The 27596-nt window shown below is 65.9% G+C and overlaps 2 protein-coding genes across 5 annotated transcripts; one reads left to right on the plus strand and one right to left on the minus strand.

Annotated features, from left to right (window-relative positions):
• Positions 1 to 396: 396 nt before the first annotated feature.
• On the minus strand, positions 397 to 4007 carry DLX3 (distal-less homeobox 3). Its single transcript, XM_074926907.1, has 3 exons — positions 3586 to 4007; positions 3030 to 3220; positions 397 to 754 (listed from the first exon to the last, which is right to left on the minus strand). Exons 1-3 carry the CDS (start codon positions 3902 to 3904, stop codon positions 413 to 415), a joined length of 852 nt encoding a protein of 283 aa, XP_074783008.1. The 5' UTR covers positions 3905 to 4007; the 3' UTR covers positions 397 to 412.
• A 4912-nt stretch (positions 4008 to 8919) lies between these two features.
• Positions 8920 to 27437, plus strand: ITGA3 (integrin subunit alpha 3). 4 transcript variants are annotated; one of them, XR_012635170.1, is made up of 26 exons: positions 8922 to 9189; positions 15681 to 15802; positions 15909 to 15991; positions 17486 to 17735; positions 18410 to 18493; positions 18782 to 18989; positions 19229 to 19422; positions 19663 to 19751; positions 19873 to 20006; positions 20188 to 20274; positions 20357 to 20424; positions 21412 to 21548; positions 21859 to 22005; positions 22107 to 22204; positions 22383 to 22548; positions 22647 to 22715; positions 22821 to 22900; positions 23878 to 23955; positions 24114 to 24216; positions 24308 to 24478; positions 24617 to 24730; positions 24836 to 24949; positions 25214 to 25312; positions 25392 to 25517; positions 26128 to 26292; positions 26524 to 26659. XR_012635170.1 is itself a non-coding variant. In XM_074926882.1 (25 exons), the coding sequence occupies exons 1-25, from the start codon at positions 9020 to 9022 to the stop codon at positions 26680 to 26682; spliced, it is 3150 nt and encodes a 1049-aa protein (XP_074782983.1). In that variant the 5' UTR covers positions 8920 to 9019; the 3' UTR covers positions 26683 to 27437. The 4 variants fall into 4 exon arrangements, 2 of the variants coding, with proteins under 2 accessions (XP_074782983.1, XP_074782982.1); XR_012635169.1 differs by lacking the exon at positions 8922 to 9189 and adding an exon at positions 14185 to 15125; XM_074926882.1 differs by lacking the exon at positions 26128 to 26292 and having other exon boundaries at positions 8920 to 9189; positions 26524 to 27437.
• Positions 27438 to 27596: the final 159 nt, after the last annotated feature.

The following is a 27596-nucleotide window of genomic DNA, read 5'->3' on the forward strand; positions in this document are numbered from 1 at the left end:
GTCAGGGGGGGTGGGTCGGAGCGTAGGGCAGCCTCCCCCAAGGCAGCTCATTGGGGTGACCCCAAGAAGCAAAGCTCCGGCGAGGGACCCCCGGTGGGATGTGGCTCCTCGGAGGTCATTTTTATTAGGGGGTGATGGAAAAAGAAAAAAAAATGCATAAGAAGAATTCGCCACCTTTTCCTCGCCTGCCCTGGGCTGGGAGCTAACGAGTTTAACCCTTCGCAGTCCTCTTGTTCCTGAGATGAGCTGGATAGGATATATAAGTGTATATCTAGGGGTGCGTGTACATGGGTGTCCTTTTTTTTTTTTTTAAAAAAAAAAAAAAAAGAAGAAAAAACAAAAAGTAGGGGGAAAAAAAAGGAGGCAAAGGAGTTCTGCCACTGTCTCTCGTTCCTTTTCTCACTCCGGGCTGTTAGTAGACGGCGCCGGTGTTGGGGGGAGGCCCCGGGGAGGTGTGATGCATCGTGGTGGCCGGCGGAGGCTGGTGGGGTCCGTGGGGTCCGCTGAGGGTCTGGGGGTGATACCAGGGGTTGTGCTCCTCCAAAAAGCCCGGAGAAGAGCTGTAGGGAAGCGGTTGCGGGAGCGGGGTCCGGCCCGTGGCGCTGCCGTGCGAGTTACTGTCCCAGACGGCCGGGGAGGGGGGGGAGTTGCAGGCCATGGAGTCGCTGTTGTTGGGGCTGTGCTCCAGCGGCACCTCGCCGTTCTTGTAGAGTTTCTTGAACTTGGAGCGGCGGTTCTGGAACCAGATCTTCACCTGGCAGGGAGGGAGAGCCGTCAGCGCCTCGCCACCGAAAATCCGCTTTCGAATTGCCCAGGTTGAACGGGGAAGCTCGGGGGAGTGCGGGAAGGGGACCCAGGATGGGGGTGGTGTGGGGACCCCGGGAAGGCACCTGGGAGGTGGGTGCTACAGGGCACCCGCACAGACGGTACAATGTGGGGAGGGACATGGGTGTCACGGGGAGCCCAGACACAGGATGCAACAGGGACATGGGTGTCACAGAGACCCCAGACATACGATGCAACACGGGAAGGGACAAGGGACATGGGTGTCATGGAGACCCCAGGCACATGATGCTACTCGGGAAGGGGCATTGGTGTCACAGAGACACCAGACACACGATGCAATGTGGGAAGGGACAGGGGACATGGGTGTCACAGAGACCCCAGACACATGTTACACTGTGGGAAGGGACAAGGGACATTGGTGTCACAGAGACCCCAGACACATGTTACACTGTGGGAAGGGACAAGGGACATTGGTGTCACAGGGAGCCCAGACACACGATGCAACACGGGAAGGGACACTGGTGTCACAGAGACCCCAGACACATGATAACAACATGGGAAGGGACAAGGGACATGGGTGTCACAGGGAGCCCAGACACGGTGCATTGCGGGAAGGCACCTGGGATGTGGGTGTCACACCATGCACCGTGGGAAGGCAGCCGCCCCATGGGTGTCGCGGGGACCCCGGAGAGGTGGCACATGGCGGGGAGCCCCTGTGGGGACGCGCGGGGCGTTGTGGGAAGCCTGTCACGCCATGCATCACGGGACACCCGCCCAGCGCTGGGCGTCGGGAGCGTCCCGGGCACTGGGTGAGGCGTCGGCGCTTGGACGCCCTTGGCCCCTGGGGAAGGGGTGGGGGGGTGGGGGGGGGCGGTGGTTGTCACCCAAACAGGATGTCCCTCTGGGAGCGGGTGACGCGCTCCGTCAGCCCTTTGCCGAGTGTCCCCGATTGCTTCATCGCCCAAGGGAGGAGGAGGAGGAGGAGGAGGAGGAGGAAGGCCGGGCGCTGGGAAGCGCCTCGCCAAGGGCGGCACAAGGGCGCCGGCGCCGGCCCGCAGGCAGGGAGGGCGCCGGGGACAGGATGGGGTGCGGGGGAGTCGCGCGCTGCGGTGACAGTGGTGACAACCCCCTCGCCCTCACGCCAACAGATCGGCGGGGACGAGTCGTCCCCACGCCAGGCAAAGCCCAAAAGCAAAGGTTTAGCCCCAAATCTGGGAGCTGTGTGGGGAGAAGCCCACCGCGCCCATCCCGGCTCATCCAGCCCAGTCTAAAGTGCCACCCCCAGCGCAGGGTCCCTGGGGGGGGATTGTAGGTCCTGCCCCCAAATCCTTTCTCTCTGCCTGGACTAAGCTGGAGCGCCGGGAGGACCCAAGGGGAGCCCCAGAAATCCCACTGAGGGGAGCAGGGTCTGGCCCTCTGGACCCCACGATCCGGCTGGATTCAGAGCCAGGACCTGCTGCCGGGATGGGGTGTCCTGAGAGCCCCATCCTGAGCACCCCGTCCCCAGCACCCTGTCCTGAGCGCCCCGTCCCCAGCACCCTGTCCTGAGCACCCCGTCCCCACCGCCTCATCCTGAGCACCCCGTCCCCAGCGCCCCATCCTGAGCACCCTGTCACCAGTGCCCCATCCTGAGCACCCCGTCCCCACTGACTCATTCTGAACACCCCGTCCCCAGCGCCCCATCCTGAGCACCCTGTCCCCAGCGCCTCATCCTGAGCACCCCGTCCCCAGCACCCCGTCCTGCCTGGGATTTGGCGTCCCGCATTCCCGGGAGGATGGGTGAGTTGCTGACCCAGGACCCTGCCAGGCTCTGGGGCAGGATTTGGCCTCAGAGCCTGCCGAGTGCCTGGGCAGGACGAGATCTGGGACGGGGCTGGCTCTGGAGGGAAGGGGCTAAACCCCGAAACCTGGGGTGCGGGGGGCATGGCTGGGTCTGTCCCTCTCTCTGCTCCTTCCCTCCTCTCCACCTTTCCCTTGGCAAAGCAAATCTGCTCCGTGCGGGGAAATCTGGCGGCAGGGACCCCTGCGCCCGCGAGCAAACGGAGAGTATCCACCGCCGGGGCCCCCCAGCCCCATGGCTGTCACCATCCAGCTCCGAACAGACTCCCCCCTCTCCCAAACCTCCCCCCAGATTTGGGTTTTGCAAGGGGAGGGGGGCAACCCCAGCTTCCCCTCTTGCCGATCTCCCCTGCTCGTGGCTGGGAATTGGGGTGGCGGGGGGTGACGGGGGGCTCAGCCCTTACCTGGGTCTGGGTGAGCCCCAACTGGGCGGCCAGTTCAGCCCGTTCGGGCAGTGCCAGGTACTGGGCTTTCTGGAAGCGGCGTTGCAGAGCCGCCAGCTGGTAACTGGAGTAGATGGTGCGGGGCTTGCGGATCTTCTTGGGTTTCCCGTTGACCATCCGCACCTCCGGCTCCGGCTCCTCCTTCACCGACACTGGGCAGAGAGCGGAGGTGTGAGGCCGAGGATGGCGGAGGGGTCCCAGCGCAGACACCCACCCCTCCTCGCTCCCCAGGGTCATCCCGCCTTGTCCCCCCCACACTGGGGGTCCCCTGAATCCAGTGCAGCTCCATCCCGCTGCGTGTGTCCCCCTCCTCACCCCAGCAGCACGGGGGATGCCAGAGGGGGCTGAGCGCTGCCCCAACACCCACCCCCCATCAACACCACCCCCTTCCCCAGCCCCACAGCTGCCCCGTCCCCAAGTTGGGGACACTTAGAGGGGTGCGATGTGGTGGAGCTCCCGCTGCAACGCCAAGGGGACCAGCAGGATGGCTGCGGCCCCCCTCTCCCGAGCATCCTACCTGCTTCTTGGGCTGGGAGCTGCTGGTCCCTGAAGTGGCTGTACTGGCGGTAGGAAGGGCTGTAGGAATAGTCGGATTTGGGCGAGTAGGTGCCGGCAGCGCCGATGCCGTTGAGGTTGAACTGGTGGTAGGGATAGTGGCTCACGGGCTGGCTGTAGGACTGGCCCGGGTAGTAGTCGTGTTGGCTGGTGTAGTAGCCCAGATCGGTGACGGAGGACTCGGGTAAGGTGGGAGAGTCCTTGGAGGCGGCATGGCAGCTCAGCGAGCCCGAGAGGTCGGTGAGGATGCTGGAGAGCTTCTTGTCAAAAGAGCCGCTCATCGCTGGAACTGGGTGCGGGGAGGGGGGGGGGAGCTGCCCGCCTGGCCGGGGACCCCCCAACCTGGCGGCTCCGGCTGCCCGCGCGCCTCAGGCCTGACGTGCCCAGAGCCGGCTCCTCCACAACCGGCTCTTGCGAAGAGCAACCAAGAGACTGTGCCCAAACCTCCAGCCCCGGCCGCCTGCTTAAAGCCTTTAATTAGGGAGCAGGGCAGGGTGGGTGCGCATTCCGATTGGCTCCAGAAATATTGCCTGGGAGGCAAAATAGGCTCCTGCCTCCTCTGTGTGTGTGTGTGCGTGCGCTTTTTTTTTTTTTTTTCTTTTTCTTTTTCTTTTTTTTTTTTTTCTTTCCCTCTCAAGAAACAACAAAGAGTGGGTGAAGGAGGGAGAAGGAATAAATAAAGATCGCAGGCTCCCGTCTGCAGGAGCAAGGGGTTGAGGGGGGGTGGGGGGGGGGGGTAGAACATGGTTGCAGGGCCTTTGGGGACGTCGTGAGAGTCAGGAGAGTTTGGGGTTTTTTTTCGAGGGGATTGGCCCCCCCTTCCCTTCAGGGACTCTTGGTGCTGAGGGGGGATTTGGAGGGGGAGGGGGGGGTGAGTAGGGGGGAGGAAGGGTCGGGGTTGGGGAGTAGGATGGAGCCAGGCTTGGGGCTGGGTGGCTATGAGGGGGGGGTACGTTTTACACACACACACACCCACCCCTCCCAGCTCCCACCTTCTCCCAGCAGCTACCAGTGTCTCCCAGTTCAATGCCATCCCCGAGGCAGAGCCCCTCCAGCCTCATGGCATGGGGGACCCTCATGTACCCCAAAGTTTGCCATCTGCCCCGTGGGGACCTCGGGGGGGTGACGAGCCCTGATTCTGGGTACACCCCCCCCCCCCCCCAGGACTCTGTGCCCCTCTCCCACCCCCACTCAGGGCCCTGACCCCCCCACTGCCCTAAGAGCCCCCAGCAGTGTCGCCCAATCCGGGACCCCAGTGCAGTCCCTGCCACCCCCAGGACTGTCCCCAGCCACCCCCCCACCCAGTACTAGGCGCGGGGGCTTTGGAAGGGGGACTTTTATTTTGGTGGGGGGGTCCCTGCTGCTGTGTCACCCCCATGAGGAGGGGGGGGGGGACTGGGAGGGGGCTGGGGGCGGATCCTTAAGCTTGGTCGGGGCTTTTCCCCTCCTGCCCCCCCCCTGTGTGTGTCCCCTCCCGGGTTTGACCCTCCCGGCCCCCCCAGCAGTTCCGCGCGGTGCAATGGCGCCACCTGACGGCCGCAGCGGGGAGCGCCGCCGCTCCTGGGTCGCGAGTTCGAGTCCCGGCCCTGCCACACCCGCCGGGGCCGGGAATAAGGTGGGGCAAAAAAAATCGAAAATGTGATTGGAATGGAATAGGAGTAGGAGTAGGAATAGGAATAGGAATAGGAATAGGAATAGGAATAGGAATAGGAATAGGAATAGGAATAGGAATAGGAATAGGAATAGGAGTAGGAATAGGAATAGAAATAGGAGTAGGAATAGGAATAAGAATAAAAAAAGGAATAGGAAAAGGAATAGGAGAAGGAGCAGGAGCTGGAGTAGGAGTAGGAATAGGAATAGGAATAGAAATAGGAGTAGGAGCAGGAGCAGGAGCAGGAATAGGAATAGGAATAGGAATAGGAATAGGAATAGGAAGAAATAATAGAAATATAGAAATAACAGAAATAATAGAAATAGAAATAGAAATAGAAATAGAAATAGAAATAGAAATAGAAATAGAAATAGAAATAGAAATAGAAATAGAAATAGAAATAGAAATAGAAATAGACGGCTAGAACTCCAGATGAGTTCCAGAGGGAAGCAGCCGGGCTGAGGCAGGAGGCAGACGCGTGACCCAGAAGCTGCGTGAGAAGCCCACAGGCTCGCCTCCCCGCATGGGAAATGTAATTTGAGATTTGAGGAATTAATTCAGAGGGGACAGAAATGTCTGGGACAAGCCCAGCCGTGCCGGCTGTCCTGCTCGGAGCTGTGTGGGGCCTCCCTGGGGGAGGTTTCCCAAGGTCCCGGAGGAGCCGCTGGGACATCCGCAGGTCCCCGGCCTGGCTGTCCCTCCAGCCAGGCTGTCACCAGGGCTGGCTGCTCCTGGGAGAGGGTTTTTCCAGCAGGAAAAGCCGGTTGGAGAGCTGCAGGCCGGGGAGCACGGCTGGGAAGTGGTGCGCAAATGGGGAGCAGGTCTGTGCAGTCCTGAACCAGTTTGGGACTGGGAGGCACTGGTGCCTCCGGCTGCCAGAGGCTTCTCGGCCAAGCTGGTGCTTGGTGAAGCCCCAAATCTGGGAGCTCATGGAGGGGGGGCAGTGGGGGGGAGCTGGGGGGGTCCAGGTTGGGTGAACTGGGACAGTGGGGGTGGCAGAAGTCGCTGTATTGGGGCACCCGGGGGCCTCTGTGGGGGGGTGCATCGGGGGGGGGGGGCTGGCAGGGCTGACCACAGGGCCAAGCCAGCACCCCCGCCCCATCCCCTGTGCCCCCCACAATGCAGAAGGGTTTCCCCCTGCTGTGCCCCCCACAATGCTGAAGGGTTCCCCCCCCGTGCCCCCCACAAGGCTAAGAGGTCCCCCCCATTAGAAACGCCCCCCCCCCCAGCCCGGCAGTGCCCACGGGAGTCCCCTCGTGTCCTCACCCTGTCACAGCTGCGGGGGGGGGAACACGGACACCCGGCCGACTGCACACACCCGCCCCCCCCCCCCCCCCCCGGCATCCTTTGTCGGACGGTGCCATCTAGTGGCTTTTTGGGGTAACGACACCCCCTCTTTGGGTGCTAGCCCCCCGTGGGTGCTCATACCCCCCCCTTGGGTGCGAACACCCCCCCTCTTCGGGAGATAATACCCCCCCCGGCAGGCCATGTCCTTCCCTGGGGGATCAGACCAACTCTGGGTGCAAATACCTCCCCCTTGGGTGTCAAGATGCTGTTCCTGGGGTGTTGACACCCCTCTTTGGGTGCAAAACCCCCCCTTTGGGTGCAAAACCCCTTCTTGGGGGGCTCCCCCCCCCCCCAAGGGTTCTAGCACCCTTCTGGGTGGCAGCAAGGCCACAGGGTGAACCCCTAAACCACTTGACATTCTGGCGGGCAGGAGGATGGACCCACTGCACCCCAAAATGTCCCCAAGATCGAAGGGGGGGTGGGGTGGGGGGGGTGTGGCCTGGCCGGGGGCTCTTTGTCCCCATGCCGAGGGCTGTGTCACCTGCCAGAGAGAAAAGCCACCTGGCCCCGGGGGGGTGGCGGGTGTTTTGGGGTGCTCTGGGCCAGGATCGGGGCAAGCTCACACTTGACCTTGGGACAGGGGCTGGGGGACAAGGGACAAGTGATGGGGGCCAGGGGATGGGGACGGGGGACAGGGGCTGGGGGACAAGGGACAAGGGATGGGGACCAGGGGATGGGGGCAAGGGACAGAGGATGGGGGACAGGGGCTGGGGGACAAGGGACAAGGGATGGGAGGACAAGGGACAGGGGCTGGGGCTGGGGTTGGGAGTCAAGGGACAAGGGATGGGAGGACAAGGGACAGAGGATGGGGGACAGGGGCTGGGGGACAAGGGACAAGGGATGGGAGGACAAGGGACAGGGGCTGGGGTTGGGAGTCAAGGGACAAGGGATGGGGGACAGGGGATGGGGACGGGGGACAGGGGCTGGGGGCCAAGGGACAGGGGACAGGGGATGCAGACAGGGGACACGGGACACGGGACAGGGCCTGGTGCCAGAGCCGTGTGGCAGCTGCTGGCGGCGTTCCCTTGGGACTGTCCCGGTGCCGTCACTCTGTCCAGTGACATTCTGCGGCGCAGGAGCTGTGCCGGGACGCGGGGACATCGGGGTGGGGGACACAGGACATCCTGCAGCCCCCCCTTACCCGGGGGGAGGCATTTCCCCCCCACCCACCCGTTTCCTGGCACGGGTGGGAGCGGGGCGATGGCTCCCGGTGACCTTTGCCAGGGTTGGGGACCCCGACAGCCCCCCGCTGTCCCCGGCGCGGGGTCACCGTGACCCCCGTGGCCCCGCTCCCGCTCTCGGGGTCCTGGTTTGACCTCCCGCCCCCCTCAGCCCCTCAGGGTGGGGGGGTCTGTCCGTGCAGCCTCCCCCCCCCTCCCCGGGGCCCCCCGTCGGGTGCCGCCGTCCCGAGACCCCAGCCCGGGGGGGGATGTCCCGGGAGCCGGTACCGGGCAGGGAGCCGGCGCATTCCCGGCGTTCCCGGGCGGGCAGACGCCGTGGGAGGCCGGGGGGGGGGGGGGGGGGGGGGGTGTTCCCCCGCCGTCCCGCCCCCCCCTCGCACGCCCTGGCAGCTCCGACCTCCCAGCGGGGCTCAACGGGGGGGGGGGCCCGAGCTCGGGAGCGGGGGTCTCATCCCCGGGGGGGCCCTTCCCGGGGGTCCCATCCCATGGGGGGGGGGGGGGTGTCCTGACTTGGGGGGCCCATCCCGGGGTGTCCCATCCTGTGGCAACCGTATGATCCTCGGGGGGCCCATGTCATGGGGGGTCCTAACTTGGGGGGCCCATGCCGGGGGGGTTCCCACCTCACGGGAGGTGTGATCCTGGATGGGGGGGGGTGTCACATCCCAAAGGGTCCATCACGGGGGTCCGAGGTGGGGGGGGTGTGTCTCAACTTCAGAGGTCGCAGGTAGGGGGGTCCCAGGAGAAGGGGGAAGGGGGGGCGCGGGGGCATCCCGGGGGTCCCATGGGACAGGGCGCGCGTGTCCCCACCCAGCTGCGTCTGTTTCGGGTTTTTTTTTGGGGGGGGGGGTTGCTGCTACCCCCCTCCACCCCCCGCGGCCCAGACTGAGTGGAGGGGGGGGGGGCTGGTCCGCGTGTGCGGTCACGGCTGTGCGTGACAGGGGGGGTGTGCCCCGGTGTGGGCGGGGCGTGTAACGACTCCGCCTCCCCGGTGCGCACGCGCGGGGGGTGTCACACACACACACCCCCCCCCTCTCCCCGCAGGTGCCCGGTGGGGGGAGGAGGAGGAGGAGGAGGAGGAAGGCGCCGCGGGGGGGGATGTGCGGCCCCTTTAAGGGGAGTGCCCGGAAGGGCGCGCGCCCCGCCCGGCCCCGCCCCGCAGCGCACCGGCCCCGGTGGGGCGCGGTCGGTGGCGGCGGCTGCGGGACCCGGTGCGGGCCATGGCGCCGGGCCACCGCCCGCTGCTGGCGCTGGGGCTGCTGCTGGGCGCCGCCGCCGCCTTTAACCTTGACCTCCAGTTCCCGGTGCTCAAGGAGGGGGCGACCCCCCGAGGCTTCTTCGGCTTCTCGGTAGCGCTGCACCGGCAAACCGAGGGGGGGGAGCAGTGCCTGTGAGTGCGGGGCACGGGGGGGGCGGCGGAGGGTCGCCGGGGTAGGGCAAAGGTAGCCCTGAGGCTACCGGGGGGGGGAGCCGGGAGGAGGAGGAGGATCTGGGGGGGGCTTTGGGTGTAGGGAAAGGGGTGTCGGGGGGGGTCTAGGTGGGACCCCCGGGGGTGCGGTGGGAATGGGGGGGGGGTGGCCCCAGAACCCTGAGCTCAGGGTACGGAGGGGTCCCGGGTGTGAAATAGCTCCGCGGGTGTTTTTTCCTCTTCTCGTGGCTTTGCTCTGCGCCCCGTTATTGGGGTGGGGGGGTGTGGGGGGTCCCATCCTGAGCCTGGGCTTTCCCTTATTCCCTGGGTGCTGAGCACCCACCGTGGGGTCCCCGCCGTGACAGCAGCGGTGGGCAGGGACCCCCCCTCGGGGGGTGGGGGCTGTCCCCACGCGTGGGGTCCCGGCTCGGCTCCGCCCGCACTGACCCTCCCTGGGGCGGTTGTGAAGCCCCTCGGAGCCCCCCCCTTAGCTCTGGCCGGCTGCTGGCGGGGGCTCTGTGTCCCCCCCCCCCCGGCTCTGCCGACCTGTTGGACTGTAACTCCCGCCGCCAGGCGAAACCCCCAACAAAAGCCCTTTTCAGGCGGTGCACTCCCCGTGCCATCCCACCGCTGTCACTCGCCGGGTCCCCTGCTGGCCCCCCCCTCAGCCAGACGCCCCCCCGCACCCCGCCATGGCCTCCCATCCCTCCTGCCCGGAGGTGCGAAGGCGCGTGTGCGCGCTGGCGAGCAGGCGTCGGTGCAGGGCTTGGGTTGGGTTTTTCTCGCTTGGGGGCACAGGTTTTTTTTGCTGGCTCACCTTCCCGTGGAACTCCTGGTTGCGGGGGGGGAGTTGGGGGGGCCCTTTGGAGACCTGGAGGGCTCCCTTTTTCCCGCCGTGCCCATGGGGGAGAGACCGGCAGCAGCTGCTCCGCATTCCAGAGATGTGTTTCGGCCGCTCGCCCCGTCGTGGGACGCCTTGTTGCTCCCGTGCAGGAGGGAGGGGAGTTGCTCCCCGTGGAGCCCCTGTGGGGGTGCAGGAGCCGGCCCAGCACCCCGGGACCCCCCCGTTCCTCGCGGGGACCCGCTGGCTCCCATCCATGGCCGGGTTTCCCCTGGCTCCGGCGGCATCGGAGCAGCTGCCGGGGGCCATCGGGGTTGGGGTTCTGCCTGGAGCCGGGGCAGATCTTCCAGAGATGTTGGCGGTGGCTGTCGCCTTGTTTTGGGGGGGGGGAGGGTGTTTGGGGGGGTTCTGCCCCTGGCAGCGCGGTCCCCCGGCATGGGCCACGTGGCCCGTGCGTGTCTGAGCGTGATGCTGGCGAGGCGCGGAGCGGGGGCTCTGGGGGGGAAGGTTTTGGAGCACAAAAAAAACCCCCGGAGGGGGGGTGGGGGGTTGGCACCCCCTTCCCCTGGGGTTTCTCTGCTGCCTGTCCCCCATTTGGACGGGGGGGGGGGGACGTGGGGTGCCAGGGGCATCTCTGCCTCCCCACGGGGCCTGGCGTGTGGGCAGCGCACCCGGCCGGGCTGTGCAGGCAGGAGGGGGCCGGGGCGAGTGCGGGCAGGACTGGGGGGGGGGCACCTGCCTCTCCTGGATGTAAATACTGGCCTCGGTGTCCTGACGGGCAGCTGCCTTCCTGCAGGCCGGGGGGAGCTGCCTGCCCCCCGCTCCTGCCTGCAGGGAACGGTGCAGGCAGGAGCGGGAAGAGCCGCAGGGTTTGCTCCATCCCTGGGGGTTTGCTCCATCCCCGGGGGCGTCCGTTGTCCCCCAACTTGGGGTGTCGGAGCCATTCCGGGTGGTTGTGGGGACCGGTGCAGGTGTGACCCCCCCACCCCCAGCTCCTCCTATTCCCAGGGCACCCAGCCCTGCGCTTCGCCCCCACCATGGTGGAGCCGCCAGGCGGGGCGGGGGGTGCTGGGGCGGGGGGTGCTGAGCGGGGCTGCAGCACCGCGGGGGTGAGCCCGCTCCCCTAATTCGGCCGTTGAGGGATGGAGGCTCCCTCTGCCCTTTGCTCGCAGGTGCAGCCCCGCCGCAGCCGGGGTGGGGACAGGAAAGGGACGCTTCCTGCCGCCATCATCCCCGTTTTGGGGGGGGTGGGTGTACATGGGTGGGGATGGGGTGTGCTGTGCTTTTTTTTTTTTCTTTTTTTGGGGTGTGGTGTCTGGCCTGGCTGCGACGTGGCTGCCGCAGGTTGGGATGGCGGTGAGGTGACAGGGATGCTCCTGGGGCACCACTGGCATTCCTGGCAGGGTGGGGGGGACCCGCTTCCCGCCCGGGCGCTGGCGGGGGGCCAGGTCGGCACGGCCGACGTGATGCCCTGATCCCGTGTGTGTGTGTGTCCCCTCCACCCCCACGGTGTTTTTCACGGCCCGGAGCTGTGCCCATGCAAAGGTTTATTTGCTCACCCCTCCCCAGGCAAGGTGGAAGCGTTATCTGCCTCCCCGAGATTAAGAAACTCCTTCAGCTGCCCGGGCCAGGTCCGGCCGCTCCCGCTGGCTCGGACGAGGAGGTGATTGGGCTTGTGGCCACGCTGGCAGGACCTGACGGTGCCAGGGGAATCCCACTCGTGGGTTTGGGAGGTCTCTGAACAACACAGGGAAACTGAGGCACGGGGGGGGAGTGTGCCAGGTGGGCTGGGGGCTGCGTGTGTGCAGCCTGGGGGGAGGCAACACCCACATCTCCGACCTTCTGGGTGCCTCAGTTTCCCTCCTGAGTGCATGGAGGAGCGGCGGCTCTGCCCGATGTTCCGGGATCTGTCTGGTCCCGGCTGGCCGGTGGGGAGGAGGGGAGCATGGCCGGCACCGGGGCCAGCTGAATTCCCAACTTTCCCTCCCCCTCGCCTGGTTTTTCTGCCGATTGCCAGAGCCGGCCTGGCCGCGCTCCCCCCGCCTTGGCCAGGGGCCGGTGGAAGCTGCCGGGGTCCTGCTGGGCTGCGGCTCCTCGCCAGGAGGAGGGGGGACAGATATGCCATGGTGGGGGGGGGGGGGGGGCATCCATCCATCCACCCGTCTGTCCGTCCGTCCATCCCTCGGTGCCATTTCTCCCCCTCTCACCTCCTTCCCGGCACAGGCATCAGCAGATTTGCCTGCCAAAGGCTCCCCCGGGGCTGGGGGGGGACACATCGATCATTGCAGAGCCCCCCATCCCTGCCCTGTGCACTGGGAGGGAGTTGGGTGGTTTGGGACTGGCCTGGAGCCTTGTGGGGGTGGGCTGTGCTGGGGGTACCCCTCAGTTGTCTGCCTTTGGGGGTTCGGGGGGGTTGGGGGGGGCGGGAGGGTGTCCTGCAGCCCAATCGTGGAGCTGAGCTCTCAAACCTGGAGCATCCTCCAGCCCTGACATGGGGGGAGGTTTGGGGGGGTCTCTGTGCCCCGCTGCGCCGTCGCTGCCTGTGACCAGGGATGGAGCAGTGGGGGGGGCTGTGCCGGACCCCCCACCCTCCTGCCCCCGCTTTCTCTCCCACCTCTCGGCGCTTCTCACCCCTCGAGCGTGTCGGGGACGGATGAGGCGCTGCCCAGCTGCTCCCTGCCTGCCACCCACCCCGGGGAGGGGGGGCTCTGGGGCTGGGGTAGGGGGTGTGCTGCTCTTTGGGGGGAGCACAGCCCCCCCCCCACATTGCAGAGCCCTTTGGGGCTGAGCCCACCCCTCCCTGTGCAGTCTCTGCCCCCCTTGCTGCCCTGTCCGGGTTTGATCCCCCTTCACCATCCTCATCAGACCTTTCCCACCGCGGGGGTGGCCACGTTTCGGGCCACCATTTCGCTCCCCTCCCAGCTCAGCCCACACCGGCGGGGAGCCCCCACACCGCCGTCTGTCCCCCCCCCCCACCCCAACCGCTTGCCAGGGCGGATTAGGACGGAGCACGGCCTCTCGCATTCCTGCCTCCCTCCCTTCCCAGCCTCCCCCTCTCGCTGTTTGGCCATTCTCTGCTGGCCAAGCACAAGGCCTGGGCTGAGCCCCATCTCCTCGTCCCCCCCCCCCCCGGGTGGGACCAGTGCCACAAACTGGTCCTGGCCTCCCCAAGATGGGAGCTCCAGTGTCCCAACTCCTGGTTTTCCTGAGTCTTGAGGTAGCTGGGCTCTGTGGGGCACTTCAGGGGATGCCTCTGCGTCTGTGTGTGTCCCCCCTCGCTCTGGTGGGGCTCAGAAGCCTCCAGCATCCAACAGACCCCCCCCCCCCCCCAAGCCAGGAGCAGAGCCTGCGGGTGGGCTGCCGTGCTGGGAAGTCTTGGCTGGAGGCAGGGAGATGCCGGAGCAGCTCGGCTTTGGTGGCCCCCCCTGCCCTGGGACCTGTGGGGCACGGCCGTGGTGGTGGCTGGGAGCCGGGGTCTGGCCAAGCCAGGACCACCCAGGGAGGTAGGGGGCAGGACCCCCACCATGGCAGCACCCCATGATTGCCCCTGTGCCCAGGAGCCACACTGACCCTGGGCCAGCACCTGGGGGCTCAGGGTGGGGGGGCAGGACACCCGACCCCCCCTCCCAGCTGCTTCCTCCAGCCCTGAGTCACAGAGTGGCTGCACTGAGTCACTTCTCTTTCAGGTAAGTGGGGACAATGATGCCTCCTGTGTGTGTGTGTGTCATTGTACCCCCCCCCGCCATCCCTCAGGTGTAGGGGGGGTGCTGGAATTAGTGGGGCAGATTCTTTGTGCCAGGCTGGAAAAATTCAGGAGGAAACGACCTCGCCTTCGCACCCAGCGGGTTTCGCTTTCCTGGAGGGATCCGGATGTGACCGGCACCCCCAGCTCAGCATTCCTGGGGGGAGCAGAGGAGCAGACGCCCCCCCCGTCTCCAGTGCACCCCTTTGGGATCTCTTCTGACGCCGTCCATCCGTCCCCCCCACCTGCAGCATCTGGCTGACTCAGCTGGAGCGATGCCGCCGGCGATGCCCATCACTGGGCGGGCGTGGGGAAGAGGGGGAGCGGGGGGGGGGGGGGGCCCTGGCGTGCCTGGGCGGGGGCTGCCTGGGGCCCCACATTCCTCCTGCATCTGGGCTTTGAGTCAGCCGCCCCGGCGCTGCCCGGACGCGCCCGCGGCCTCGCGTTGCTCAGCCCTGCCCAGCGCAGCCTCCCCGGCGACGGTGGGATGGGGACGACCAGATTTGTCCCTGTCCTCGCTGGTGGCTGCGCTGAGAATTGGCCAACTCATTACTCAAGTGTCCCGTGATAAGGTCTGGGGGTTGCAGCAGCTACCTGGGTGCCGGGGGTGGGGGATGTGTGTGTGTGTGTCCCCTCCCCAGCATCCTGCCTGCGAGGGGGGACACGCTTCCTCTGCGGGCACGCTGCGGCCGTGCCTCCTCCGCGCCATTGTCCTCGCGGTCCCAAAGGACTTCCCGGCGGAAAGGCTGGTCTTTCCGGAGCCCCCCGGGCACACCAGGTCCTCCTGCTGTCCCCCCCCCCCCAACCTGACGATCCTGTGCCCTGCTGCTACCTGGGGGTCCCCAGCTTCCTCCCTACTGGGGAGCTGCTTGTTTTGAGGTGGGAGTTGGGGGGGGGGTTCAGGTGGGCACTGGGGGCACTTTTATTCTTCAGTGTCACCTTAGAGGCCTGGAGCGCACGTGGAGGTGGGCTGTGGGTGTTACATCACCACCCTGGGCACCCCTCCAGGGATGCCAATGTTGTGTGGTGTGTGTGTCCCCCCCCTTCTGCATGGCACCGCCATGACTCAGCCGGGATGTCTCTGCCCCTCTGGGGGCCTGAGTCACCCCTGGAAGGGTGCTGCCTCCCCCAGGGACCCCCAGTGCTGCCCAAACCCCTCCTGGGCAAGGAGATGCATGCGTGTCCCTCCTGGAGCTGGTCCCAGCTCTCCCTCCCCATTCCTGGGGGGTGTGTCCCCCCCCCCCACGCCGGGACGCCCCTGGCACGGCAGCGAGCCTGTCCGCCGGACACACTGCAGCTGTGCCGTGAGGCCTCGGCCCCGCCGCCGGCTCAAAGGTTGGCCGGGAAGGGCTGCGGCTGTTTACACAGGCCCGGGGGGGGGCCCTGGCGCCGGTGGGGGCCGGGTCGTGCCAAACAGATCCCCACTTTGCTGTCCCATAGCGCGCGCTGTTCACGAGCGTCAGCCAGACCCCCTGTTCCTGCACCCCCTCCCTGTGCACCAGGACGGGGGGGGCTCAGCCATGCGCCCTGTCCGGGACTGTGTCTGGCAAGGAGAGTGTCCATCGGTCTGTCCCCCACCAGGGGAGGGGGGTCTGTCCCTTTTCTGTCCTCTGAGACCTTCCAGTGGGCTGGTGCACCCCCATTCTGGGGGTGAGAGGCTGGGTGCTGCCAGCCCCATGCATGCCCATCCAAGGGGGACACCCCCCCCTTCCTTCTCTGGGGCTGGGTCTGCTGTCCCCCTTTATTTGGGGATGTCAAGGTGTGACATGCTCTGGGGAAGCAGCTCCTGGGCACCAGCACACCCCAAAATGAGGTGGGGGGCACTGGGGCGGGTGGACCCTCTGCGCCCCCGCGTCCCCCTCACACGCTCTCTGCTCTCCCCCCTCCCAGGCTGCTGGTGGGGGCCCCCCAAGATGTGGAGCCAGCAAACGGCACACGGACGGGCGCTGTCTACGCCTGTCCCCTCACCAGCTCCACAGACGACTGCCAGCGGCTCGACATCGAGCTGAAGAGTACGTGAGCACTCCGGGGCACCCCAAAACACCCCCAGGGGCATGCGGGGAGGAGGCTTTGGGGGTGGGGGGATCCCCACTCTCATGCTGTCTTTTCCTCACCCAGGTGAGCCGAGCAAGGCCATCATCGATGACATGTGGCTGGGGGTGACGGTGGCCAGCCAGCGGCAGCCAGCCGGGAGGGTGCTGGTGAGTGCCAGTGCACCCCAACATTCCACGCTGCTGCCAAGCTGCCGCCTTTCACCACTGTGCCAGGGGGCTGCTGGTCCTTTCACGGGGGCCTTGCACACGTTCCCTGGCAGAGGCACTTTGGGGGCTTCTCTGTCACCTCCCTGTCTCCCCTGGTGCAGGGAGCTGGGGGTGACATGGTGCTTGGACCCATCTCGGGTGGTGGGACAGTGTTGTACCCTATAGACCATCATAGCCAGGATAACGCTGTGATGTATGGGCTGTGTTAGCGGCAGGGCAGGGTGGTATATATGGCCTGGCACCGGGATGGGCACACGCTTTGCTGGGTAAAAAAACTGGCTGGATGGCCGGGCCCAAAGAGTTGTGGTGAACGGAGTTAAATCCAGTTGGCAGCTGGTCGCGAGTGGTGTCCCCCAGGGCTGGGTTTTGGGGTCACTCCTGTTTAACATCTTTATTGATGATCTAGAGGAGAGGATCGAGTGCCCCCTCAGTCAGTTTGCAGATGACACCCAGCTGGGTGGGAGTGTTGATCTGCTCGAGGGTGGGGAGGCTCTGCAGAGAGAACTGGCCAGGCCGGAGCGATGGGCTGAGCCCCACTGGGGGAGTTTCACTGAGGGCAAATGCCGGGGGCTGCCCTTGGGCCACAACAACCCCCAGCAGGGCTACAGGCCTGGGGAGGGGTGGCTGGAGAGCTGCCAGTCAGAGAGGGACTGGGGGGGTGAGAATGAGCCAGCAGTGTGCCCAGGGGGCCGAGGAGGCCGATGGCATCCTGGCTTGTGTCAGCACTGGCGTGGCCAGCAGGGACAGGGAAGGGATCTGAGCCCTGGGCTCAGCACTGGGGAGGCCGCCCCTCGCTGAGGGGGTTCAGTGTTGGGCCCCTCACCCCAAAAAGGCCATTGAATGACTCGAGCGTGGCCAGAGAAGGGCAACGGAGCTGGGGCAGGGTCTGGAGCACAGGTCTGCTGGGGAGCGGCTGGGGGAACTGGGGGGGTTCAGTCTGGAGAAGAGGAGGCTGAGGGGAGACCTCCTGGCCCTCTGCAACTCCCTGCCAGGAGGGGGCAGAGAGGGGGGATGAGTCTCTGGAGCCAAGGCCCCAGCGCCAGGCCCCGAGGGAATGGCCTCAAGCTGCCCAGGGCAGGGTCAGGCTGGCTCTGAGGAAGGATTTCTGTGCAGAAGGGGCTGTTGGGCGTTGGAATGGGCTGCCCAGGGCAGGGGGGGAGTCCCCGGGATCCCTGGGGGGGTTGAAGAGTCGGGCTGAGCCAGCGCTGAGGGATCTGGGGGAGTTGGGAAGGGTCAGGGGGAGGGTCATGGTTGGGCTGGAGGAGCTGCAAGGGCTTTTCCAACCCGGATGACTCTGGGATTCTGACTCTGTGATGAGGGCAGAGGCAGCACAAGGAGCAGGGGGTGCTGACCGTGGGAAGGAAGGGGGCCGTAGCCCTTTATTTTTTGGGGTGCCGCAGGCACTGAGGCGAGTGCTGGGGGCTGTCCTGGCAGGCCTGTGCTCACCGTTACACCAAGGTGCTGTGGTCGGGCAGCGAGGACCAGCGGCGTATGGTGGGTAAGTGCTACGTGCGGGGCAATGACCTGCGCCTCAACATCAGCGACGAGTGGCAAACGTACCACAACGAGATGTGCAACTCCAACACGGACGCTGAGGAGACCGGCATGTGCCAGATGGGCACCAGCGCCGGCTTCACCGCCAACATCATCTATTTTGGGGCACCCGGTGCCTATAACTGGCAAGGTGTGTGTGCCTGGGGAGGGGCGAGGGGGGACCCCCATGGGGCATCCCCTTGTGCTAAGGGTCTGGAGCACAGGTCTGCTGGGGAGCGGCTGGGGAACTGGGGGGGTTTAGTCTGGAGAAGAGGAGGCTGAGGGGAGACCTCCTGGCCCTCTGCAACTCCCTGCCAGGAGGGGGCAGAGAGGGGGGATGAGTCTCTGGAGCCAAGGCCCCAGCGCCAGGCCCCGAGGGAATGGCCTCAAGCTGCCCAGGGCAGGGTCAGGCTGGCTCTGAGGAAGGATTTCTGTGCAGAAGGGGCTGTTGGGCGTTGGAATGGGCTGCCCAGGGCAGGGGGGAGTCCCCGGGATCCCTGGGGGGGTTGAAGAGTCGGGCTGAGCCAGCGCTGAGGGATCTGGGGGTGTTGGGAAGGGTCAGGGTGAGGGTCATGGTTGGGCTGGAGGAGCTGCAAGGGCTTTTCCAACCCGGATGATTCTGTGCCTGAGTGCACACACGCGTTTGCACGTTCACATGTGTTACACTTCAGCATGTGCTTCCCCACACACCCCTGCAAACTCTCCTCCCATGGGTGAGCGTGTCCGTGCACACACGTACAGCTGTAGGGGTGCACAGGGAGTGGGTGTCTATCCAGGACACGCCCCCCACCGTGGAATTAACCCCCCCTCCACTGGCTGTTGCAGGTACCGACTACATGTTGCAGCGGGAGATGTGGGAGCTGCACGATTTCTCCTACCCCAACAACAGGAACGGCAATACCTATATAGGTGGGGGGGCAGCAGGGCAGGGGGCTTCCCCCTTGGGGGGATTTGGGGTGAGGAGGAGATCGGGGGGGGGATGTGGATTGAGGAGGAACTTTGGAGTGGATGTTAAAGGACTGTGGGGTTTAGGGAGGCTTGGAGCTCCCCCCTAAGGGATGGTGCGAGTAGGGGGGCCGTGATGCCACCATGGTGTTCAGGGGGGCTGGAGGGGGTCATGGCAGGGGGATATGGGGTGTGGGGATGTGGGGGGTGGGTCCTGTGCTGGCCCCCATCTGACCGGGGGTTTGGTGGCAGGGTACACGGCGGAGGTGGGCAGCGCGGTGCTGCAGAAGGAGGCGGTGACGGTGGTGACGGGCGCCCCCCGGTACAAGCACACGGGCGCCGTGTACCTGCTGAGCCACAGCCCCCAGCAGACGCTGCAGAGGAGCCTCGTCCTCCCCGGCCACCAAGTTGGCTCCTACTTTGGCAGCGCCGTGGCCCTGGCAGACCTCAATAACGATGGGTGAGGGGGGGGGGGCCCCGACCCCCCAGCTCCTGGCGGGGGGGGGGCATCCCGCAGCTCAAGGGGGTCTGTGGGTCATAGCATCAGGGGGCACAGCTCTGGGGGTGGGGAGGGTTTTTTTGGGGGGAGTCATATTTTTATGGTTTGGGGAGGCGGGGGGGGGATCCCCATCACTTTTGGTGTGTTGGGGTGGGGTTGTGTCACAGCCCCCAGCCCCAACCAGCCCCTCGGCCCTGCAGGTGGCAGGACCTGGTGGTGGGAGCCCCTTACTACTTCCAGCGGAAGCAGGAGGTGGGGGGAGCAGTGTACATCTACATGAACGAGGCGGGGGGCTTCCAGCCCCACCCCAGCCTCGTCCTCACCGGCCCCAGCGACTCCGCTTTTGGCTTCGCCGTGGCCAGCATCGGGGACGTCAACCAGGACGGCTTCCAGGGTGAGGGGCTGGGGACGACTGTGGGGGGAGCCTTTGGGTGGGGGTCCGGGGAGATTTGGGGTGAAGAGCAGGAGAAGAAGGAAGAAGCACCTTGGGGGGGGGGGGGGTGTTCAAGGAGGAGAGGGGCTGGGTGAGAGTTGGGTGCGGGGGAGGTTGAAGAGGGGGTGAGGCGGTGCGGAGGTCCTGTGGGGCAGCCCCCACCCCGTCCCCGTGGGGCTGACCCTGCTCTTCTCCCCCCAGATATCGCCGTGGGGGCTCCTTTCGAGGGGCATGGCAAGGTTTACATCTACCACAGCAGCGCAGAGGGGCTGTTAGACAAACCCCGGCAGGTAACAGCCCCGTGGGGAGCCCCTCACCGGGGCTCCAGACCCCCTCCGAGCATCCCGCGGCTCCGGGGTGGGATCCCCAGATCTATGGGGCTGGTGAGCAATGGGGAACACCCACATCCAGGTGATCAGTGGGAAGGATCTGCACCTCAGCATGTCGACCTTTGGGTACTCGCTGAGTGGGGGGCTGGATGTGGACGGGAACTCCTACCCCGACCTGCTGGTGGGCAGCTTGGCCGAGAAGATCGTCCTGCTCAGGTAAGGGAGCGGGTTTCCCGCAGCCTCTGCCCTCCCTGCCACCTCCCGGGGTCAGATCCTGCCTCTGCCAGCACCCCAGTGCAGTGAGGTGGGCGCAAAGCGACGTGTCCAGCTCCGGGAGCTGGCAAGGAGGGGCTGTGCCACTGCGGGGGGCTCAGCTGACCCCCATCTCTGCCCCCAGAGCTCGGCCTGTGATCAACATCTTAAACAAGACCTTCACGGTGACCCCCAGCAAGGTGGACCCGGCCCGGTGCACGCCTGACTCCTGGTGAGCCCCCCCCAGTGTGGCCAGTCCTGCTCGTGGCACTGGGGTGCCGGCAGCTCCGCTCACGGCCCCTTTCCCCCCCCAGCATCACCGTGACCGTCTGCTTCTCCTACAACCAGAGCGCCGGAGACCCCAAGTACAAGGAGGACATCAGTGAGTGGCCGGGGGTGCGGGTGTGTGTGTGCCCGGGGGAGTGTGTTGGGGGTGGGGGGGATGTTCACAAGCACTTATGTGAGGGTGTGTGCACGCACAGGGACACGTGTGTGTGCAGGGGGGATATGTGAGCACATGTGAGGGAAGGACACTGCCCCCAGCAGGGCTACAGGCCTGGGGAGGGGTGGCTGGAGAGCTGCCGGTCAGAGAGGGACTGGGGGGGGTGAGAATGAGCCAGAGTGTGCCCAGGGGGCCAAGGAGGCCGATGGCATCCTGGCTTGTGTCAGCACTGGCGTGGCCAGCAGGGACAGGGAAGGGATCTGAGCCCTGGGCTCGGCACTGGGGAGGCCGCCCCTCGCTGAGGGGGTTCAGTTTTGGGCCCCTCACCCCAAAAAGGCCATTGAATGACTCGAGCGTGGCCAGAGAAGGGCAACGGAGCTGGGGCAGGGTCTGGAGCACAGGTCTGCTGGGGAGCGGCTGGGGGAACTGGGGGGGTTCAGTCTGGAGAAGAGGAGGCTGAGGGGAGACCTCCTGGCCCTCTGCAACTCCCTGCCAGGAGGGGGCAGAGAGGGGGGGTGAGTCTCTGGAGCCAAGGCCCCAGCGCCAGGCCCCGAGGGAATGGCCTCAAGCTGCCCAGGGCAGGGTCAGGCTGGCTCTGAGGAAGGATTTCTGTGCAGAAGGGGCTGTTGGGCGTTGGAATGGGCTGCCCAGGGCAGGGGGGAGTCCCCGGGATCCCTGGGGGGGTTGAAGAGTCAGGCTGAGCCAGCGCTGAGGGATCTGGGGGAGTTGGGAAGGGTCAGGGGGAGGGTCATGGTTGGGCTGGAGGAGCTGCAAGGGCTTTTCCAACCCGGATGACTCTGGGATTCTGTGACATGCACATGTTGGTGTGGGGTTTGCACACATGTGCAGGGGATACGTGTGCATGCAAGGGGTTGTATTGAAGACACACACGTGTGCGTCAGCCACCACGCTCCGCTCTCCCTGCAGCCCTGGAGTACACCCTGGAGGCAGACAAGGACCGGCACCCCCCAAGAGTCAGGTTTTTGGGGACCCACTCTGCCACCTACCACGGCATCTTCCTCATGCCTGAGACCCGCTGTGAATCCAAAGAGCTCCTGCTGTTGGTGAGCATGTGCAAGTGCACACGTGTGTGTGCACATGTGAGTACACATGTGTATGTATGCACACCGCAGGTTGTTCTCCACGTGGCACTGAAGCTGGGGCAATGGGTCCTGGGAGGTGGGGAGAGGGATGGTGGGGTGCAGGGCCAGGAAAAGAGGTGGGAATCCATCCATCCATCCATCCTGTGATGAGTTTGTTGGGTCTCGTGAGCAGGAGCTGGTACCCCAGACATGGCCGGGGGCTGCCTGGCTGGAGCAGGAGAGGGGCTGGGGAGGGATCTGGGGCTTTGCTGTGATTTCTGCCACCCCGCAGGACAACATCCGAGACAAGCTGCACCCCATCGTGCTCTCCATGAACTACTCGCTGGTGGAGAAGCCCAGGACCTTCCAGCTGGGTCTCCATTCCCTCGACGCCTTCCCCGTCCTCAACCAGGACCAGTCCCATGAGAACGAGACCAAGGTACTGGGGTTGGGGGGACAGGTGATGGAGATGCTGGGCTGACCCAGCGAGCCTGGCCTGGGGGGTGGGAGAGGCTCACGGGGACACCCCTGTCCCTCCAGATCGAGTTCCAGAAGGAATGTGGCTCCGACAACAAGTGTTACAGCAACCTCCAGCTCCAGAGCAGCTTCATCACGGACCAGAACCAGCCCCTGCCCAGGTGACAGCAAGTCCCTCTGGGTCCCCGTCCACCTGTGTCCCCCGCTGTGCCACCCCCTGGGTCACGGGTCACCCCTCAGCCTGCCCTGGGCTGTGCTGGGGTTTGGAGAGGGGGGGTGATTCTCCATCCCGCTGGGGTGGGGCCACCATTGTGCTGAGCGGGGCTGGTCTCTGCGCAGGCTGAACGGTACCCAGGTGCTGCAGTACAGCCGGGATGTGCGGAAGCTCTACCTGAGCATCAACATCACCAACGTGCCCACCACCCCCTCCAACGGCGAGGACGCCCACGAGGCCCTGCTCAACGTCACGGTGCCCGCCAGCCTCCTGCCCTCCTCTGTCCGCCCTGTAGGTGATGCAGAGTGTGTCCCCCCCCGGCTGAAAATGTCACACAAGGACCCGGGTGGGCTTTACCGGGGTGTTCCTCACCCTCTTCCCTTCCCCAGAGCGGAGCCTGTACCTTTGCGGAGACGGTGCTGTGCGAGCTGGGCAACCCTTTTAAGAGGAACCAGAGGGTGAGTGCTCCCACACACACACGCACACACACGCTCAGCCCGTTTTTGGGGGCTCGGCAGGTGGGGGGTCCAGCCGAGCTGCTCCACAGTCCCTCTGTGCTGCAGGCAGAGCTGATCATCACCTTCGAGGCCATTGGGATCATGCTGGACACACGGGAGATCTTGGTGTGGCTGGACCTGTCCACGTGAGTGTCCCCGGGTGGGTGGGAACGGGCTGGGAGCGGTGTCCGGAGTGATGGCGGCTTCTCTTTTCCTCGGTGGAAATGCGGTGGTGGATCGGGATCGTATGGGAAGGACTGGGAAGCAGGCAGAGCTCCTGGGGTGGGCAGGATGGGGAGACTGGGTGCTGCCCTTGGGCCACAACAACGCCCAGCAGGGCTACAGGCCTGGGGAGGGGTGGCTGGAGAGCTGCCAGTCAGAGAGGGGCTGGGGGGGGTGAGAATGAGCCAGCAGAGTGCCCAGGGGGCTGAGGAGGCCAGTGGCATCCTGGCTTGTGTCAGCCCTGGCATGGCCAGCGGGGACAGGGAAGGGATCTGAGCCCTGGGCTCGGCACTGGGGAGGCCGCCCCTCGCTGAGTGGGTTCAGTGTTGGGCCCCTCACCCCAAAAAGGCCATTGAATGACTCGAGCGTGGCCAGAGAAGGGCAACGGAGCTGGGGCAGGGTCTGGAGCACAGGTCTGCTGGGGAGCGGCTGGGGGAACTGGGGGGGTTCAGTCTGGAGCAGAGGAGGCTGAGGGGAGACCTCCTGGCCCTCTGCAACTCCCTGCCAGGAGGGGGCAGAGAGGGGGGGTGAGTCTCTGGAGCCAAGGCCCCAGCGCCAGGCCCCGAGGGAATGGCCTCAAGCTGCCCAGGGCAGGGTCAGGCTGGCTCTGAGGAAGGATTTCTGTGCAGAAGGGGCTGTTGGGCGTTGGAATGGGCTGCCCAGGGCAGGGGGGAGTCCCCGGGATCCCTGGGGGGGTTGAAGAGTCGGGCTGAGCCAGCGCTGAGGGATCTGGGGGAGTTGGGAAGGGTCAGGGGGAGGGTCATGGTTGGGCTGGAGGAGCTGCAAGGGCTTTTCCAACCCGGATGATTCTGGGATCCCACGGTTGGTGGGGTGGGGGGTTATCCTACGCTCCATGGGGGCTGTTTGGTGGGGGGAGATGCTGAGCCCAGTGTCTCGGCAGGCAAAGCACCCAGGAGGACCTGCAGCCCGCGCTGGCCAGGCTGCTGGTGGACTACAGCATCCAGTCCTCGCTGACCATGTGAGTGCCTCCCATCCCCTGCCTCCCCTCCATCCACCCCCCCCTGAATTCACCTGTGCCAAAACGGTGAGCACGGCCCCCCCGTGGCCCAGGAGTGGGGCAGAGGGGTGGCCTGGAGATGCTCCCTTGCCCACTTGCCATGCCTGTCGTGTCCCCAGAGCCTCCTCCCACGCCCAGTCGCAGTTCAGCGGGACGGTGGTGGGCGAGTCGGCCATGCGGAAGGAGCAGGACGTGGGCAGCCCCCTCGCCTTCGACTTCCAGGTGAGCTGGGGATGGGGGGGGAGCAGCCGGTTCCTCGTTGGGGGGGGTGGGATCAGGAGTGCCCGTCTCCATCTCCCGCTCTGCTTCACAGGTGAGCACCAAGGGTGAGTCGCTGGGCACCTTGGGCACCATCCTGCTGGGCTTCGAGTGGCCCTACGAGATCCCCAACGGGAAATGGCTCCTGTACCCCACCGAGATCCTCGTCAACAGCAACGAGAGCTGCCACCCCCCCGGGGGGGTCATTAACCCCCTCAACCTCACCGTGAGTCACCTCGTCCCTGCCGCTTTGTGGGGATGGGTCCCTCCCCGCTGCATGGGCACCTTCAGCCCCGGGTGGGCAGAGCTGCCCAGGGGGCTGATGGAGCTCATTTTTATCCCCCCCTGTGCCCCCCCCTCTCAGCTGCTGGAGGATCAGGCTCCATCCAGGCACAGACGGGAGCTGGAGCCCCCCGAGCTAGCGGAGCCCCCCATCACCCTGGGTACGGCTAAGAAATCCAAGTCAGAGGTGGTGCTGGTGAGTGAGGGCTGCGAGGGGGTGGGGGGGTCCAGCAGCCGTACGTGTGGTGCGCTGGGGACGCTGGTTCCCTCCCTGATATCCACCCCCCCCTTTCTCTCCCAGAGCTGCTCCAAGGGCACCGCTCGCTGCATCTGGTTCGAGTGCCCCCTCCTCCACACCCAGCACCCCACCACCTTCAGCATCCGCGCCCGGGTGTGGAACAGCACCTTCATCGAGGTCAGTGCTGGGGGGGTAAAGGGGGGGTCCGCCTGCCACCACGGCACGGCCTGGGGGTGGAGGGTGATGAGGGGGGGTCAGGGCTGAGCTGCACCCTTGGGGATGGTGCTGAAACAGGGCACTGAGTTTGCCAGGTCTCAGCTCAGAAGCTGACACCCATCCCTTACCACCCCATCGCCCCTGTCGTCATGTCCCCCCGCCTCATCACCCGTGTCCCCCCCCTTCCCCTCCTCCCTCACTCCTGCCCCCCCCCCATCCCCCCAGGAGTACAGAGATTTTGACCGGGTGAAGGTGGACGGCACGGCCACGCTCTTCCTCAGGACCCACGTCCCCACCATCAACATGAGGAACCACACAGTGCGGGTGAGCGATGCCAGAGCCTCTCACTGGTAAGGACTGGGAGCACTGGGAGCTCTGACAAGGCTCTTCTTGGCCCCCCCAGTTCTCCGTGGACGTGGACTCGGAGCTGACGGAGGAGCAGCCAGCCGAGATCGCGCTGTGGCTGGTGCTGGTGGCGGTGGCGGCCGGGCTGCTGCTGCTGGGGCTGATCATCCTCCTGCTCTGGAAGGTGAGGGGGGTACCCGGATTCTGGCCCCCCCCGGGGAGGAGGGGGTGCAGGAGCTGCGCTGAGACCTGACAGGCTCATGTCACTGGTGGCTGCCATCCTCCCTACCTGGCGAGGGACACTCAAGAGCAGCAGGTGGAAAGGTGCCCCCCCCGGGGTGGAAGATGCCCCCCCCACCGCTGGGTGGAAGGTACCCGGCTGCTGAGCGATGAGGAAGAGGAGCAGAGACCCCTACTTGTCCCCCCACCCGATGCAAAATATTTTGGGAGCTGCAAAAAAGCCCCACCCAAAGCAGGGCTGGACCATGGCACCTCCTCACCCTGTGGCTCCCACCTCCCGCTGTGCTGCAGGGACTGTGGGGGGGGGAGATCTCTGGCCCCCCTGTGGACCCCCCCAGCTCCCTGTTGACCCCCCCAGCCCCCTGGGCACCCCACTCTCTGACCCAGAGGGGTTACATGGGGCTGCAGGACCACCCGCCCCACAGCATCCCCAGGGGCGAGCATCAGGGTGCAATGGGACCCCCCCCACCCCGCGGGGGTGGCCTGGACCCCCCCCCCCGCCCTGTCCCCTGTCCCATCCCCACCCCCTGACCCCTGTCACCTCCTTCTCGCAGTGCGGTTTCTTCCGGCGGGCCAACACACGGGCCATGTACGAAGCCAAGGGGCAGAAGGCGGAGATGAGGATCCAGCCGTCGGAAACCGAGCGGCTGACGGATGACTACTAGCCGGGGGGGGCAGCCCCGTTGCCCCCCCCGCCGGGCGCCCACGCCACCCGCTTGGTAATGCCCCGGTGGGGGCCGGCTGTAGCGGCATCCTCCTCCTCTTCAGCCTCTTCTCCTCTTCCTCACTGCCTCATCTCTCCTGCCAGGCCCCAGAGGGCACAGGGGGGGCTCCGTGGGGTCTCTCCGAGCGGCTCCAGGACTGATGCTCCCTTTGCTCTTCGCCGGCTCGGGGGTCTCCCTCCTCAGCCCCACGCTAACCCTCTCCCCCCCACCCCCTTCCTCTCCCAGTTCGACTTCTTCCAGCGGACCCGCTACTACCGGATCATGCCCAAGTACCACGCCGTGAGGATCCGGCAGGAGCAGCGCTACCAGCCCGGCGGCCTCCTGCCCCGCCGGCGCAAGAAAAACTGGGTGACCAAGTGGCAGGAGCCGGAGAAGTACTACTGACACCCCCCCCCCCCCCCACCCCGGCCCCCCGTGCGAGGGGAGCACCAGGGCCGGCGTTTGACTTTGCACAAGTGCGTCTCTCCCTGCCCCAATCTGCCTTTTCCCCCCTTCCCCGACGTGGCTGCATCCCGGCGCTGGCTTTTGCACGCTCCTGCCCGCTTCCCCGGGCTCTTGCACGCTCGTGCCTTGCACGCTCATGGGGACGTGCCCCAAATGTGCCACCCCCCTCGACCCCAGCCCTGTTCCTCGGGTCTCACCCAGCGCCTGACACTCCTCCCGCCGTGTCCCCCGCGTGTCCTCGCACGCCGGGACACACTCGTGTGTGTGTGTGTGTTTGTGTGTGTGTCCCAGCGCATCCTCCCCCCTCCCTCAGCGCTGGGTGTGGGACTCCCCCCCCCACTTTGCTTCCTCCATGCTGTGGTGGGAGCTCGTTCCTCCCTCCTCCTCCTCCTCCCCAAAACAGCGCAGGGGCCTGATCCTGCATATTCACCCCCATCCCAGTCTGGATGCAGCTTTGGCTTGGGGCGGGGGGGGGGGCAGAGCATAAAGCTGTGTGTCATCCCCCCCCACACCCCTCGGGTCTGTCCTCCCCCTACGGACGCTGCCCTCGGGGTTAAGTTATTCCGTGTCTCTCCTCGGCGTTTTGGTGTCGAGCCCTGGAGCGCGGTCGGTACTTGGGGGGTGGGGGTGTCCTGCACCCCTTGACCCCCACTTACACCCCCCCCCTTACACCGGGGCCTAATAAAGCCTCGCTCTGGGATTTGTAACCTCTCCTCTCTGTGTCGTGGCTGGCAGCACCATGGGGGGGAGGTATGGGGGGAAAAGGGATTTTGGGGGGGGGGGGGGGATGCACACCCTGAGCAGAAAGGGAGGAATAAAGTACCCCGGGGGGGCAGGGATATTGGGGGTAAGCC

This window comes from Athene noctua, chromosome 25 (assembly GCF_965140245.1).
Source record: "Athene noctua chromosome 25, bAthNoc1.hap1.1, whole genome shotgun sequence".
Lineage (NCBI taxonomy): Eukaryota > Metazoa > Chordata > Aves > Strigiformes > Strigidae > Athene > Athene noctua.